General features: G+C 47.5%; 1 protein-coding gene across 3 annotated transcripts in view; it reads right to left on the bottom strand.

Moving 5' to 3' along the window:
• Positions 1-17,669, bottom strand: part of DAPK1 (death associated protein kinase 1) — a 212,137-nt gene that overhangs the window by 11,077 nt on the left and 183,391 nt on the right. For all 3 annotated transcript variants that reach the window (XM_017547144.2, XM_017547142.2, XM_017547145.2), the window contains exons 20-22: positions 12,424-12,646; positions 6,016-6,204; positions 701-898 (exon numbers count right to left, since the gene is read on the bottom strand). In XM_017547144.2, coding sequence (XP_017402633.1) covers positions 701-898; positions 6,016-6,204; positions 12,424-12,646 — 610 coding nt within the window. The remainder of the gene's footprint in view (positions 1-700; positions 899-6,015; positions 6,205-12,423; positions 12,647-17,669) is intronic.

Here is a 17,669-nt window from a genome sequence, read left to right as displayed (position 1 = left end):
ATGATCTCAGCTCACTGCAGCCTCAGCCTCCCAGGTTCAAGCAATCTTCCTGCCTCAGCCTCCCAACTAGCTGGGACTATAGGCACACGCCACCACACCTGGCTAAGTTTTTGTATGTTTTGTAGAGACGAGGTTTTGCCATGTTGGCTAGGCTGGTCTTGAACTCCTGAGCTCAAATGATCCACCCACCTTGGTTTCCCATGATGCTAGGACTACAGGTGTGAGCCATTGCACCTGGCTCCTTTCTTCATTTCTTAGTGGAATTACAGGATGAAGAAGAGCATATTCTGCTGATTAATTCTGTACCCTTTAAGCAAAGGTGCTGTCACTATCCAAGCAGGGATTCTATTTTGCACCTAACACACAATGACCATGGCTGTCAAAGAAAAAAGGTGAGACATGCCTCTCAAAGAATTGTTCAGAAGTGGGCCTTTGAGGCAGGAATATGCAATCATGAAACAAACACTCCCTGCAGAATATCATGAACACCTGAGCCCCAGGAAGATTCTCAGAGTAGAAGCGTCCTAGCAGGAAGCAGAAAGGAAGGTGGCCCAGCTGTTAGCCACAAACGGTGGGATCTGCTCATGGCCTGGTGCAAGGCCAGCAGCAACAGTGGCAGCAGAGCAGGAGCCTGGGAGGAGGAGGCGATCCGTGGCCAGCCACAGGCAGGACATCAGTGGCCCACAGGGACTTAGCTCACCTATGGGTTCTTCCACGGGGACAAGGGACTTCAGGAAACTGAGCCAGAAAATCACTTGGTTCAGCTGGATCTCATAGGGCTCTTCTAGACTAAACACAACAACATGGATTGACGTGGGATCATTTGCAGCAAAATAGTCGTAACAGCAGAAATACACAGGATTTCCAGAGAACTCCCACACACTGAAATCGCCAACTCCTACGGAAAAAGAAAAATGATAACAATCGTGAAACATCGCCAACCAAATTTCAATCATAATTTCTCTTAGCACTTCAAGGATTCGAAGTAGGCACAGTGATACTTACGGAATTCTTCTGTATATATCTACATCTTGTTGTGACCTGGGTATGGTTCGTCCCCACTAAAACTCACGTTGAAGTTTGCTCCTCAGTGAGGTGTTGTGGGAGGTGAAGCCTGGTGGGAGGTGTTTGCGTACTAAGGGCAAATCCCTCCCCAAAGGCTTGGTGCTGGTGGGAGTGAGTGACTGAGTCTGTTCTTGCTCTCGTGAGAATGGATTAGTTCTCATGGGAATGGATCAGGTTCTGAGAACGTGGGTTGACATAAAGCAGGTTTTTGTTCCCTCCCATGTGTCCACTTCCTCTTTGACCTTTTGCCACGTGTAGACCCAACTCAAAAGCTCTCACCAGAAGCAAAGCAGATGCTGGTGCCATGCTCCCTGAACTTCCCAGTCTGCAGAGCCATGAGCTACATGAACCTCTAACAGCCATACCCTAAGCCACTGAGAAAATTACAGACACCACTGGAGTTGTTTATAGCTGAAAACAAAAAAGTCATATAGCCACTATGTTACTGCATGCGTCCAGCAAAGCCAAAGTGCCCTACCCGACCAACACCACAGAAACACCTTCAGGAAGACGTCCTCCCCTATGAACGCAAGTTCAACAAGTTCAAAGAAGTGACTATTATACCAGATGCACATATATCAATGTAAGGACACAAGAAACATGAAAAAGCAGGGAAATATTACACCTCCAAAAGATGAAATAACTCTTCAGCAACAGATTCAAATGAAAAATAAATGTATGCAATCTAAAGAAAGCATCCAAAATAATGATTAAACAAGTTCAGTGAGGCACAAGAGAATCCAGAAAAACAATACAAAGAAATCAGAATAACAACTCAGAATATTAATGAGAAACTTACCAAAGAATCAAAATAGAAATTCTAGAATTGAAAAACATATTGAGTAAAATAGAACATTCATTCAAAAGCTGCAACAATAGACTAGATCAAGCAGAAGAAAGAATTTCATAACTTGAAGTTAGGTCTTTTGTAATCACCCAGACAACATTAAAAACATAAAAATAAAAAAAAATAAACAAAGTTCTTGTGACATATGGGACACCATAAAGCAATCAAATATTCAAATTTTTGGTGTCCCAGAGGTAAAGAAAAACTGAAAGAGGTAAAAATCTATTTATTAAATAATTGTTAAAAACTTCCCAGGTTTAGCAAGAGATTTGGAAATTCAGATGCAGGAAGCTCAGAGATCTCCAAATAGATACAATTGAAAAAAGGTCCTCTCCATGGCACGTTATAGTCCAATTGCCAAAAGCGAAAGACAAAGAGAAATCTGAAAACAGAAAAAAAAAAAAAAGTCTAGTCACTTACAAGGGAACGCGCATTAGACTCACAGCAGATTTCTCAGCAGAAATCCTACCAGCCAGGAGAGAATGAATGCTATATTTGAAGAGCTGAGAGAAGAAAATTGTCAGCCAAGGATGCTACACCCAGCAAAGTTATGCTTCATAAGTGAAGGAGAAATAAAGTCTTCCCCAAACAAGAAAAGCTGGGGGAATTGATCAGCACTAGATCAAATCTACAAGCAATGCTTAAAGTAGTCCTACACCTGGAAGTGAAAGGACAATTCTTCTATCATGAAAACACACGAAAGTATAAATCCACTGGTAGAACAAGTGTATTAATAAGGAAGAGAAAGGACTCAAATATTAAAACAAAAAGCCACCAAACAACGATACTAAAGGAGAAAGAAAGGAATAAAGAGTATATAATACAACAAAAAATCAGTTAATAAAATGACAGGAATAAGCCCTCACATATTAAAGGGAACCTTGAATGTAGATGGATTAACTTTTCCACCTGAAAGATATACACAGTTTTTTTAACTAATAAAACATGGTCCAACTATATGCTGCTGACAATAAATCCATTTCATCTATAAAGATACTTATAGGCTGAAAGTAAAAATATTCCATGAAAATGGAAAGCAAAAGTGAGTGGAAGTTGCTATACTTATATCAGATAAAACAGACTTTAAGTCAAAAACAGTAAAAAGAAACAAAGATGGTCATATAATGGAAAAGGGATCAATTCAGCAAAAGGATATAACAATTCTAAATATTTATGTATCCATCACCAGAGCACCTAGATATTTACAATAAATATTATTAGATCTATAGAAGACTTCAATGCAGTAATATTTGGGGAATTCAACACCCCACTTTCAGTATTAGGCAAATTATATAGACAGAAAATGAACCAAGAAACACTGAATTTAAACTGTGTGCTAGACCAAGTGGACCTAACAGACATTTACAGAACATTTCATCCAACAGCTACAGAATACACATTCTTCTCATCAGCACAGGCAACATTCTCCAGGATAGAACATATATTAGGACACACAAAAAGTGTCAACAAATATAAAAAAATTGAAATCATATCAAGTATCTCCTCAAACCACAACGCAATAAAACTAGAAATCGATAATAAGAGGAACTTTGGAAACTGTACAAATACATGGAAAGTAAACAACATGCTCTTGAATGACCATAGGATCAAGAAAGAAACTAGGTACTAATTGAAAAAATTATTGAAACAAATGAAACCCACAGCACTAGACCAAAACCTACAGCAAAAGCAGTGCTAAGAAGGAACTTTATAACAATAAACACCTACATCAAAAAATCAGAAACATTTCGAGTAAACAACCTAACGATGCACCTCAAGGAACTAGAGAAGCAAGAACAATCCAAACCCAAATTTAGCGGAAGGAAAGAAATAATCAAAGTCAGGGAGGAACTAAACAAAATAGAGACTAAAAAATTACAAAGAATTGATGAAATGAAAAGTTGTTTTTTTATAATATAAACAAAATTGCTGAACTATTTGCTAGAGTGACCTAGAAAAAAAGAGAGAAGACCCAAAAGAACAAAATTAGAAATGAAAAGATATTACAACTGATGCCACAAAAATACCAAAGATCATCAGATGTTATTATGAACAACTATATGCTAATTGGAAAATCTAGAGGAAATGGATAAATTCCTGGACACATAATTTACAAAGACTGAACCAAAAAGAAATAGAAAACTTGGGCAGACCAATAATGAGTAATGAGATTGAATCAGTATTAAAAAATGAGATACCACTTCACACAAGTCAGAATGACTATCATTAAAACGAGATGCTGGTGACAGTGTGAAGAAAAGAGAACACTTCTACATTGTTTGTGGGAATGTGAGTTCAGCCACTGTGGAAAGAAGTTTGGAGATTTCTCAAAGAACTTAAAACTATCATTTGATCCAGGGACCCCTGATTCCCATTTCTGAGTATATATTTGAAAGAAAACAAATCGTTCCACCAACAGGACACATGCACTTGAATGTTCATGGCAGCACTGTTCACAACAGCAACGACGTGGGGTCAGCCTAGGTGCCCGTCAATGGCAGACTGGATGAAGACAATGTGGCACATATACATCACGAAATACTAAGAAGACATAAAACGAAGAAAATCATGTCCTTTGCAGCAACATGAGTGCAGCTGGAGGCTACTATCCTAAGTGAATTGACACAGGAACAGAAAAGCAAATATTGCATGTTCTCACAAGGCGTTTCTAAATATTCGATACTCACGGACATAAAGATGGCAATAACAGAAACTGGGGAGTACTAGAGGGGTGGGAGGGAGGGAGGCAAGGGTTGAAAAACTACTGGGTGTTATGCTCAGTACCTGAGTGACAGGATCATTTGTACCCTAAACCTCAGCATCATGCAATATAACCAGGTAACAAACCTGCACAGGGGCCCCTGAATCTAAAATATAAGTTGAAAAAGAAAAGGGAAAAAATAGGCAAAGAACCTGAATAGAAATTTCTCAAAAGACGACATATAAATGGCTAACAGGTAAATGAGAAAAATATTCAGTATTACTAATCATCTAGGAAATTCAAATCAAAACCAGTGAGACACCATTTTACACCAATCAGAATGGCTATTAATAAAAAGACAAAAAAATAGCAGATGCTCGCAACGGTTCAGAGAAAAGAGAATTCTTGCATACTGTTGGTGGAAATATAAATTAGTACGGCCATTATGGAAAATAGTATGGAGATTTCTCAAAAAGACTAAAAACTGAGCCAACATATCATCTAGTAATTACTACAGTGTATTTTTCTGAAGGAAAGGAAATCAGTGTATCAAAGGGATACCTGCACATCCATATTTGCTTCAGCACTATTCACAATAGCAAAGATATGAAATCGACCTAAGTGTCCATCAAGGAACAAATGAATAAAGAAAACATGGTATACACATAACAGAATGCTATTTATACTTGGGCATAAAACAGAATGAAATAATGTCATTTGCAGCAACATGGATAGAACTGGAGGTCATTATGTTAAGTGAAATAACCCAGACACAGAAAGATAAACATTGTATGTTCTCATTCACATGTGGGAGCTAAAAAAGTTGTTTTTATGGAGGTAGAGAGTAGAGTGATAGATACCATACACTGGGAAGGCTGTGTGTGGTGGGGGGGTGGGGAATGAAGAGAGGTTGGATAATGGGTACAAACATACAGTTTGAAGGAATAAGTTCTAATGTTCAAAAGCAGAATAGGGTCTATAGTTAACAACGTGTTGTATATTTCAAAATAGCTAGAAGAGAGGACGTGAAATGTTTCCAACACGTAGAAATGATAAAAACTGGAAGTGATGGACACCTCACTGATCATAACACATTCTATGTGAAATATCGCATGTACCCCACAAATATGTACAAATATTATTCATTTACTCAATAGTCACTTATCAAGCACCTACTGTATGCCAAGTGCTTTACTAGGTGCTAACAATACCCCAGTGTTTACTTTTACTGTGTAGGGATGGTAGCCAGCCATGTTTCAGTCTGGCTCACCGAATATCAGTTTGTGTTGGATTTCCTTCTGGAAGTGACAGTTACAGCCCAGGACAAGCTCCCTTTAGGGATGACTGACAGCCCTGTCAAAGGAAAGCCTCAAGTCCTTCCCTGGGGAAAAGCAGAGCATACCGTTCAAATAGGCGTTCTGGACGTCAATGGCCTTGGTGGACTGGTCATCAGCTGAGCAGTGCGGGTGGTGGGTCGGGGCCACGAACACCTCCAGCATCCCTTTGGTAAGGCCTGGCTCGAACATCATGCTGCGGCTCCTCACGCTGACGTTCTCGCAGCCTGGGTACAGGTTGTTGATGCTCACTGAGACTGCAGGACGGAAAGAACCGCGTGAGTCCTCACAGTGCGCAGTATGCACCTGTTTCTCTCCCAGGCTGGCCCTGAGGTTTCCTTATCTGGAGCTCGCCTCTGGCCCCACCCCAACTCTGGCTTCAGGCTGAGTGTGTTTGCCCTCACACGGGCAGGGCAGCCGTGTTCCCAAGGAGGCTGTGGGCTTTTCCGCTTGCTCCACCTCCCCACAACCCTTTTCTGCCCTGCCCTGTGCCCGCATGGCCGGTCCTAGGGATTGTGTCTCTAGGCTGACTTGCCATGTGACTTCTGCTTAGGGTCAGCCAAGGGGAGGCTGCAGAGAGGGTGGGAGGTCGGGGTTTCTTCCCTTCTCACTTTCTGCTGCTTCTCTGATACTTGCAGTCTCTGTCTGCCTCCAGCTCCTGCTGAGCGGCTTCTCTCTTGCACACGAGATGACGATTGCAGGTTAAATGGAAAATGATTTCAGACAGCAGCAGGCCATGGCATTAAGCGATGCTGAATCACACACTGCGAAAGCTACTCCTTTTTGAAATTCCCTTGAAGGCCCTTTAGTTGTTTCAGCAGCAAGTCCCTACTTAAGGCCTTCTGAATTTAGCATTTCCCCAATACCTGCTCATTTTCCCTTTTAATAAAGAGGGTGTGGGCATCAGCGTGTCGCTGGGTTTTATTCACACTGGTTGCCGTTCACTGCATTTATTTTTACTTATGGCAGTGGCACTGGGTTCCAACGTATGGTAAGGATATTGTTTCGTTTTCAAATCAATGTATTTTAGTACATTTTAAAGAGTGAGTCAGTTTTTAAAGTGTGTGTGCAGTAGTGGGGCAGCGTGTGTGTGGGGAGCTGAATATCAGAGTCTGGGTCCCCGCGTGTGTGCAGTAGTGGGGCAGTGTGTGTGTGTGGGGAGCTGAATATCAGAGTCTGGGTCCCCGCGTGTGTGTAGTAGTGGGGCAGTGTGTGTGTGTGTGTGGGGAGCTGCATATCAGAGTCTGGGTCCCCGCGTTGTGTAGTAGTGGGGCAGTGTGTGTGTGTGTGTGGGGAGCTGCATATCAGAGTCTGGGTCCCCGCGTGTGTGTAGTGTGGGGCAGTGTGTGTGTGTGTGTGGGGAGCTGCATATCCGAGTCTGGGTCCCCGCGTTTGGGCACAGAGCCTGTGCTTCCTCACCGCCACAGTTACTCACTGGGCTGCCCCTCTCCCCATCTCTCCCACTGGGCCTGTGCAGGCAGAAGCTGCCTTTCTGGTCAGGGCTGTGACTCAGGGCCCACAGTGGCTTCTCCGTAAGACATTGGTGAACCAATTGCACTGGAGAAGGGAGGGTAAACTGATCTTAACTGTACCATGTGGTACCATTGGTTTACAATTAATACACTCGACATTGCAAGGCACTAAAGGAGTGACCATTTCACCCTTTGTCTGACTTTAAAACAGATGATCCAAACACTAAGGTAATCCCTTACTTAAAGACCAAAGGGTTAAGACTGAGGACATGGATGACGGGGGTATCCAACAGAGGGGATGAGGAGAAGAAAAGTGGATCCTAAGAGCAGGGTCAGGTACAAGGAGAAAAGGAAGGGCACTTAGATGGCAGGATTTATTCTTTGTTTTTTCTGAGACGGAGCCTTGCTCTGTTGCCAGGCTGGAGTATAGCAGCGCGATCTCAGCTCACTGCAACCTCTGCCTCCCAGGCTCAAGCAATTCCCCTGCCTCAGCCTCCCGAGTAGCTGAGACTACAGGTGAGCCCAACCACACCTGGGTAATTTTTTGTATTTAGTAAAGATGGGGTTTCACCATGTTGGACAGGATGGTCTCAATCTCCTGACCTCGTGATCCACCCGCCTCAGCCTCCCAGAGTGCTGGGATTACAGGTGTGAGCCACCGTGCCTGGCCAAGATTTATTCTTAAAAACATATATGCATGTTATATTGCTGTAGGAAAGTTGGCAGAGGGGAATGTAAATAGAAAACAAAAGCAAAATGACGTAAACCTTGATGTCAACATAGCTGCCATTTTAGTGTATTTCTCTGCATACTGTTAAACCCAGTCTGAAAAAACCTCTGGGGTTGCCCAAGAATGGGTCTGTCCATTTTCCTGTGACCTGGAATCTATGTCTGGGTGACCGCCTGTCAGGAACAAGCCTTGTTTTAATGGCATGTGGCCGTGTGCTTAATGAGGAGAGCAGACCTTGGTAAATGGCAGTCATTCCTGCTCTTTGGTGATGGTTTCCTTGGGAGGATAACAGGTTAGGACAGGCTTTGTACATGGTATTAAGAAAACAATCGGCTGGGTGCGGTGGCTCACACCTGTAATCCTAACACTTTGGGAGGCCAAGGCAGGTGGATCATGAGGTCAAGAGATCGAGTCCATCCTGGCCAACATGGTGAAACCTTGTCTTTACTAAAAATGTAAAACATTAGCTGGGCAGAGTGGTGCCCGCCTGTAGTCCCAACTACTCAGGAGGCTGAGGCAGGAGAATCGCTTGAACTCGGGAGGTGGAGGTTGCAGTGAGCTGAGATCGTGCCACTGAACTCCAGCCTGGCAACAGAGCGAGGCTCCATATCAAAATAAATAAATAAATAGGAAAAAAGAAAAAAAAAAAAAAAAGGAAAATCATTTCATTGGGAAGCACTGAAATCCCAAGGAAATCATTTTTGTTAACTACCGCCCCCTGGTGGTGTAACATGGCAGCTCCCAGGAGACCCACTTCACCTTGTCACAGGGGATTCCTCCTGCAGGCTCCTTTAGGCAGTAGCAAGAATGGCCTCTTTAAATACTCTTCCAGGACATTCATGTGTCCTATGACCTTGGATGTTTTCTTTCCCCAGCCACAACCCTCAGTGTCCCCACAGCTGAGTGATGTGTGCAACAGGCATCAGCGAGTTCACCCTGTCCTATCTCCTGGCTGAGCTCAGCCTTGGCCTCCAGGGTTCTCAAGAGAACGGCAGTCGTCATGTAGGCATCTCTCCCATTGAAGGGAAAAAGCCCTGACAATTCCAGAGAGATCAACAGTGTCCAGAGCCCTGGCCTGAAAGAGACCCCAGGACAGCCTGCCAGGCATGAGCAGTACCCCTGGGAGGTGACAGTGTTGCTTTTTCTGGAACCTGGAGGTGCGCTCAGGGGCGGCAGTTCCTCGGTGTCTATCAAAGCCATGCTGCTCCATCAGCCCCCAGCACGCATACCATCTGCCAGAGCCCCATCTCCCTAGGCCGCCCTCGCGGTGCCCTGTGCTTGCACCCTGCTCTGCATTTCTTGGGCACTGTCTGATGCTGATGTACAAGCTATGAGGGCAGCAAGTGCCTGGTGACTTGCCCAGTCCAGGGCTGGGGGCATCTTCTCTGTCTCATCCATCTCCAAGTCCAGCTGCTGAGCTGTGCCTCCTGCCCAGAGATCCCTCAGCCACCAGGCTGCAGGGCACCCACCTGGGGCAGGAGCAGAGGTGCTATGGGGTGTGTGGGCACAGCCTCCCGCCTCTAAACAGCCCCAAGCAGGCGCTGGCTTAACCGCAGGTGAAGGTCCTTACCTCGAGGGACTGTTTGGATAACACTCTGCCCACCCCTCTGGAGCCATCAGGCCACTTGAGCATTAAGCAGTGGGGGCCTCCATGGGGTTGCACACCTTTTCTGTCCTTGCCAGGCCCTCTGGAAGGCTGCCTGGCTTTGGCCAAACATTTCTGGGACAGAGCACCACCTCTGGCCTTGACTAGTCACAGTCTTACCCAGGGCCCACACGCTCCAACGCGTTCCTGCTGGGGGGAACTGTCTTTCACCCATGGAGGAAATGCCATCACAGAGCAGAATTTCACATCGGGCGCAGGGCCTGCTTCTGAGCTCTCTCTCCTGTTCTGAGGGACTCTTGGAGTTGGGGTGCAGATGGAGACCACCGTGGTGAAATCGGAGCCTGTGTCCCTCTAAGTGGGGCAGCTGCCCCTCCCCACCACCCAGAGCCAGGCAGGAGGGTGTGTCCAGTGGTGACAAAGCTTCCAATTTCACACAAAAAGCCAAATATCCACATTTGCAGGCACAATCTCTTGATTTTTAAATGACAGTAACTCATTCAATGTTTTCTCTCCCCTCCTCATACTAAGCAGAGCACCGCAGCTTCTCCGGGAGGCCCCCGTCTGCTGTGTCCCCCTCTCCCGGCAGACCCACCTCCTGCCTCTGAGCCTCAGGTTACTTTCCTCCGAAATGGGCTCATGAGAGGACCGCAGAGATCCTGGTATTCAAATGAGGGGCTGTGTGGACAGCATCTGGGAACCTGGGTGGGTACCAGCACCGGGACTCCCCAGGTGCTTCCCACGGGGCCTGGCTCCTACAGAGGGTCCCACATGACACCTGGGATTTTTGTGTTCCCAGGGAGCAGCAACCTTACGAGCTGGACACCCCTCTGGGCCCTCTGCCTTCTCTCTGTCTTTCCTGCATTTGCTGCTTTCTTTTGTTTTTTTTGAGTCGGAGTTTCGCTCTCATTACCCAGGCTGGAGTGCAATGGCACGATCTCGGCTCACCGCAACCTCCGCCTCCCAGGTTCAGGCAATTCTCCTGCCTCAGCCTCCTGAGTAGCTGGGATTACAGGCACGCGCCACCATGCCCAGCTAATTTTTTGTATTTTTAGTAGAGACGGGGTTTCACCATAAGCCTGGCCACTCCCCACGTGGACTTTCTCCGAGTGGAGCTTTCTGGAGCCTGAGGACTTTGGGTCCAGGAGAAGGGAATGTGGTTGAAAAGTTGTCCTCCTTCAGTTCCTCGTAGGAGCAAAACCAGCATCCCAGAGACGACAGGAGCAGACGGGTTCTAAAGCACTAAGAGGCAGAGGACTCAAGAGAGAGCAGCGCCACCTCCCACCTGGCCTGTAGGAGAAGCCGGGCTCCTGCCTCGTGGCCCCGGCAGGAATGTCAGGTGGTGCTGGGGAGGCTGCACTGGCTGCAGGGTCCCAGGGACCAGGAAGCTACCTCCTCCCCAGACCCCCACGACTGGGCTGAGGGCAGCTGGCAGCACCTACTCCACAGGCTCTCCCTGCAGAGTGGCTGCTGTCCCCACACTGGGCACCCCTCTCGAAGTCCTGGCTAAAGACGCCGTCCCCATGGCAGGACATACAGACAAACGGTCTCCCAATGCTCCCCAGCATCCTCCCTCACTGAGGACAGTAAGAGAAACACAAACTTGAACACATTTGGCGTCAACCTGGGAACAGATCTGCATCGTGTACCGAGAATGAATCAAGGCACAAAGCACAAAATTGACCTGGTTTAGGAAACTCTTCCAAAGTCTCTTCCTATCTTCCCACAAACTACCTCGCTCTGTCTAAAGGAGGATTCAGCCACAATCACACCCAAGACCGCATCATTTTCTCTTGTTCTCTGTGGGTGTTTCCCCCTTGGGAAGGAAAGGCAACCCTGCAGTTCTGGGTGTGAGTCCTGGCAGCCCCCAGTGTGAATGGATAACCCTGTCTGTGGCTGGCCCGAAAGGCGGCAAAGCTTCCCAACGAGGGTGATGTGACCAGAGAGACCATCCCTGAAAACCTCTAAGGAGCTTCTGGAAACCCCTGGGACTGAGCGGGATGGCACTTCCTGGAAATCTCTTTTTGTTGCTCCATGTATCCACAATACTGAGTCTGCCCACAGCATTCCAGGAAGAAGGATAAGGGGTGAGGACCCTTCCTGGGCTGGTATTTGATCTGTGCTGTGCTTGGCCTGTCTGAGTTTGAGCTCTTTTTGTCTCTAAGTCCAGAGCCCCTGAGTAGAATGCAATGCAATTTGCAATCGTGTCCCCAAAGCTGATTGTGCAAAATCTGCAGTTTGCACATTTATGAGGATGGACCTTTGTGTCTGTGATTTCAGTGAGGTCCTTGTTTTGCCGCTGCCAAGTCAGTTTGCCACTGCAGGACAACAGGTGGCACACACAAGGCCACCAGCTTAATTCTTGGCTGCAGGTTCAAGTGATTTCTCCTGCCTCAGCCTCCCGAGTAGCTGGGATTACAGGCATGTGCCACTACGCCTGGCTAAGTTTGTATTTTAGTAGAGACGGGGTTTCTCCATGTTGGAAACCCACAAAACCTGTCTTGCCTGCCATCTCCTTTTGGAAGCTTCTTCCCATCTTGCCGCTAAGGCCACAGGGTCCAGTACAGGCCAAGTCACCCAAACACAGCCCCCTTCCCTCCCAGACCTTGAGAGGAGAGAATGCAGAAGCTGACGCCTGCTAGAGAGACAGGGGAGAGCTGGAGTTTCCTACCTGCTGGCTTAGAAGCCAGGGGTGACGGGGGGAACCTGCTGGAGCTGGTAGAAGACAGTCTGGGCCGACGTCTTCTGAAAAAGCTCCTCAGCAGCCCACATTTGAGAGATTCTACAAGGGTGGTTTTGCCGGACCCTGAGTGGCCAAACAGCTTGAGCTTAATTCTTGGCTGCAGGTTCTGTGTGGGTCGGAGCTGCTGGATGAAGAGTCCTCGATGCGTATCCTGAGCACGGATAAGAAAGAGCCAGTGAGTGACAGAAAAAGAGGCAAATGATGATTTTCAAGGTTCCTAATACCCAGTGTGAAGTTTTTACCCGTGCTGAAGATACGTTTATTTCTTTTCTTTTCTTTTTTTTTTTCCAGATGGAGTTTCGCTCTTGTCGCCCAGGCTGGAGTGCAATGGCACCATCTCAGCTCACGGCAACCTCCGCCTCCTGGGTTCAAGTGATTCTCCTGCCTCAGCCTCCTGAGTACTTGGGATTACAGGTGTACATCACCACACCCGGCTAATTTTTGTGTATTTCTATGTATATCTATGTAGAGACTAAAAGGGTTTCACCGTGTTGATCAGGCTGGTCAAACTCCCGACCTCAGGTGATCTGCCTGCCTCAGTCTCCCAAAGTGCTGGAATTACAGGTGGTAAGCCACTGCGCTGCAGGTTATGTTTATTTCTACCTCCAATGAATACTTTGAAAGTAAAATTCACATAACATCAAAGTCACCATTTTCAACTGTGAAATTCAGAGACTTTTAGCGCATTTTCAGTGCTGCACGACCATGGCTGCTGTCTCCTTCCAAAACATTTGCGTCACCCCTAAAAGGAATCTCTGTACCCGTGAGCAGTCCCTTGCCATTCCCCTCTTTGCTCAGCCCCTGGCAACCACAGAGATGTTTTCTGTCTCTTAAGGATTTGCCTATTTCCACTGCATTTTGATGCATAACAACTTGGGTGCAGCAATTGTGAAGCCTTCAATTTTTTTTTTGTGGAACCCCCATATTAAAACATTTATCAGTAAAACATAATTGACATAATTGGATGTCTCAAATGTCCACTTCCTAACTGTAGGTTTGGAATAAGAACCTTATCTTACTGTTAACTATATACTAGCACTTTAGATTTAACTCATGGCAATGTCACTTGTGCATGAATATTAAAAATATCTACCAGCACTACTGGTTTCAACCACACAACGACCTAAGAAGCCTAGGAACAGACCTCCAACAAATACTTTAAGGCTTGAGAAAAGTCTAAGTTTATAGCCATACCACCCCGAATGCACCCCATCTTGTCTGATCTCGGAAGCTAAGCAGGGTCAGGTGTGGTTAGTACTTGGATGGGAGACCACCTGGGCCTACTGGGTGCTACAGGCATTTTTTTTTTTAAGAGAAAAGTATAATAAAAATATTTAATATATTACCAAACTCATACAATAAAAAGGATAATCAAAAATTTACCCTCATCAATTAAGAGGCTAAAAGAAAATGGAAAGCCAGGAGATCGAGAAAGTTAGAAGCCTTCAATTTAATCCTGAAAGAGGATCAGCCCTGTCTGACCAGCAAGGGCATGTGTCCATCTCTGTGGAGGGGTCTGGATCCTTTAGAGCAGTAATGTGACAAGAGGATGAGAGAAGGGGCACCCCAAGGTACAAGCTCCATGCTGCAGAAGGGGCCGGGGACACAATATCCTTGCTACTTTCTTCTTTTCCCACCCTATAGAGAGAAGCAGGAGGCTCCACAGCATGAGATAGTTCACTGCTCACTCGCTCCTTCATTCATCAGCCAGCATTTAGGGAGCCCCCGACTCTGTGCTAAGCACAGTGCTGACCACAGGAAAATCTAGACTCAGCCCAGATCTGTGGTCTTGGGGAGATGCAGACATGTGAACAATTTCACATCTAATAACAAATAAGAGCTTTCAATAGGATAGTGCAGGCAAGGGGCTCAGTGCACCCTAGGAATGTATTCAACGTTTATGTGATGTCCCGGTGTCACCCCCCTCATACCACCGTCCCTTCCCACCACTCCCGCCCTGCTCCCTCACGAGGACTTGTTTGGAGTTCTGAGGTGCGGCCTGAGACCTCTTCCTCACCCTTATGCTCCTTTAACCTGCAGTTCCCACAAGCCCACAAAACCTGTCTTGCCTGCCATCTCCTTCTGGAAGCTTCTTCCCACCATGCATAGCTCTCCATGGTGACCCCCTGGCCTGTAATTATTGGGTGCTCTGCCTTTCTAGACCAGGAGCCCATCTGCAGGGAGAGACAGAATTCCCAGCCCTAGCAGGTATAGAATCTCCATAAGCCAGTGTCATATAAATGACAGGACTCAGAGGGACCCATGCGAGGGTGTCTCCATGTGATCTACACCTGGTGGGACCATTCCTTCAGTTCTAAATCCTGGGAGGCGCTCACTTACTGCTGATCTCTCCCAGCAGCGCCAGCGTTACTTCTGCTGTTACAACTGAATTGCCACAAACCCATACATAACTCTCCGAAAGGCTTCCATGTTCCCTTCCTAGGCCAGGACCAGGCTTCCTCAACAGGAACTACACTGACCCCTGGTGGACACTATGGAAACGTGCGGTGACATTTAGTTCCCACAATGAAGGGATGCTCCTGCAGCAGGACGCTGGGTGTCCGGACGGACGCGGTGTAACAAAACGCCCCTTGCAGCGAGGATTCTCCTGGGTCCCCTGACTTCTGAGCTTCTGATGAGGATTTATGTAGGAGAAAAACCTGTTTACAATCATCTGAGCTGAGAACTTAACTACATTTTACACATCATCCGGAGGGTTTTGAGGACAGTATTTAACATATACTGAGTTATCCACAAATGCTGCTATAGACTGGCAAATAATTACACTTTGCTTTTTTCCTTTTATCTTTCCTGAGTGCTGTCTCCGATTTCTGGACATCAGCTCAGCACGCTGCTGTGGCGCTGGAGCTGCCATTCCAGCCCTCCAGTGTCCGTGGGCGTCTGTGGGGATTGCACTCAGTGATCTTGCCGGTGGGTGCAGGGACCAGCTGAGTTCCCTAGCCTCCTCCTGGCTGTGTCCCAGCACGTGCATGCTGACACCCAGAGTATTTCACTATGTGTGTGCTCCCATGAAGACTGTGTTATATTGCAGTTAGGGCACGCTACTGATTTTTCGAAACTAACTGTGTAGGTGTGCCTCTGTCTATACCTTCTACTTTAGGACGGCCAAGGAAGCATGACATCAGGTGTGTTGTAAAATGCTGGGGCAGCTGGGGTGGAGGCCACGGCACAGAACCACGATCTGTAGAACGTGAGGTGGTCCTTACTCTGATGTCTTCTTCTGGCCTCAAATCCCAAGAGGTTCAGAGACAGAGCAGCACAGGGGAAGGAAAGGGCTGGGGGTCTCGACAGCAATGTCCCTGACTGATTACCTGAATCAGCAAAAAAGCGGCACAGATTCTATTCTGAGGAGTTCCTCATTGGGGGTGGCACCTGTCAGGCTGGGGCTTTGAATCTCCTCCAGTGCCACCTACTGCTGCAGGTGCACCCATGCTACTGGGCTGCCACTGACCTGAAGTAGTGGCACCTCCCAACCTACTCCAGGCTTCTGCAGCAGCCCTGGGTCTTCCCTGTGAGTCCACGGCTGTGCCCATACCATGCCACGCACGAACTGCATCCACTGTGCTGAGCAGTGGTCAGCTTCCATGGTGAGTGTCCCATGGGGCAGATGCAAACTTCTCCAGCTATTCCCTGACATGCAGCTCCCCACACACAGACATTCCTTGGTACTGGCCCGAGTCTGCTTCACCTGAGATGGAGGGAAGGCAGAAAACTGCTCCCGGTTAAACCCAGTCATTGGGTCCCAAGTGCCCCCATTTTGGTAAAGAAAATGCCATGAATCTGCCTGCGGTTCTTTTCTTCCTTGGATCTTGACACTGAGCTTTGGCGCACACGTCAGTCCTGTCTGCAGGAATGGGGCAAGCTCGTTCCTTCTGTAGGCGTCCCAAAGGCCCTTCCACTCTCAGGAGACTCAAACCATGTCACCTACAGACACTGCTGCCTGTAAGAGGCTCTAGAGGCGACTGAACCTGTAGGCTAACTTGCTCCCCAGTACGAGGACAAGCTATGCCTTCCCTGTACTGAGAGTCCGGCTCACTCCTTCCAGTTCCACGCATGGCAGTGGCTGGGTGGGGAGCGCTCCCGCCAGTCTGTTCTCCTGTTTCACGGGCCAGCCCAGTAAATGGAGAAGGAGCGGGAGGCAGCAGGGGGGGTTGAGACAGACGCGTTTCCTGTCGCAGCAGTAACTTCCACGTGCATGGCGCCTTCCAGCTCGTGCTGTGCCTTCACTCACATTCCCTATGGAAACCTCCAAGGAACCTTTGTGGTTAATACCATCCTTCTCCCCTGCAAATGAGGAAATCGAGGCTCAGAGAGGCCAAGGCACTTGCCCAAGGCAACAGAGCAAAGCCAGAACTCACCACCAGGTCTTCCTCCCACTGCTGGACCCTGAAAGGGAGGTAGCAGGTTCCTCAGAAGCAGAGAAGACAGGAATAGACAGGGATGTGCTGAAGTTACAAGCACTGAGGACCAGCCGAGGAGGGCCCCTCACAGCGCATCCCGCTAGGAAGGCACTTCCTGGACAGGGCACCCTTTGGAGTGAAATGTTTCTGTGGAGGGACTCACATCACATGTCCTTGGTGCATCCCCTTCCCCTCTACCAAGAGCTCTCAGCCTTGGCTGAGATGGACCCACTCACCCTTCACCAAGTCTTTGGGAAGAAAAGCCAGGAAACTGCACTGATCCAGACTTACAGAATTCACCATCATCTTGAAAGGCGAAGAAAAGGAAAATATCCTCGGGTCTTCCCCTTCACAAGAAAATCTCAGCTGATCCTGGAAGATGACCCCTCATTCTGCTCACTAAGAACCTTGGAGGATCTGAATTTGAGGCAGTCATCCTGAAGAGGAGTTTTGGAAATCTCTCCCTCATTGGTGGAGGCATGTTTTCACATTTCGCTACCAGATAGCGGGTAGGGATGGGTTGGGGCCCAGAGACCTCTCCCTGGGAAAGCAGCTTTCATCCACCCAAGGATCTGTGTCTCCAACCCAGAGAGGGCTCCAGGCCAGGTCTAGAAGGTGGTACGAAGACTGATTTATTTGGAGGGGAGTTCAGTAGTCCCTCGACAGTGTCTGTTTAATACAAGCTACAAGACCACCCTGAGACCCCAGCTGGCCACAAACCTCGGGCTGGTGGGGCCCTCCCTGGCTGGGCCA

This window comes from Cebus imitator, unplaced genomic scaffold (genome assembly GCF_001604975.1).
Source record: "Cebus imitator isolate Cc_AM_T3 unplaced genomic scaffold, Cebus_imitator-1.0 Scaffold196, whole genome shotgun sequence".
Classification (NCBI taxonomy): domain Eukaryota; kingdom Metazoa; phylum Chordata; class Mammalia; order Primates; family Cebidae; genus Cebus; species Cebus imitator.
The sequence above is the reverse complement of the archived record's forward strand: the minus strand, read 5'-3'. Positions and strand labels throughout refer to the sequence as shown.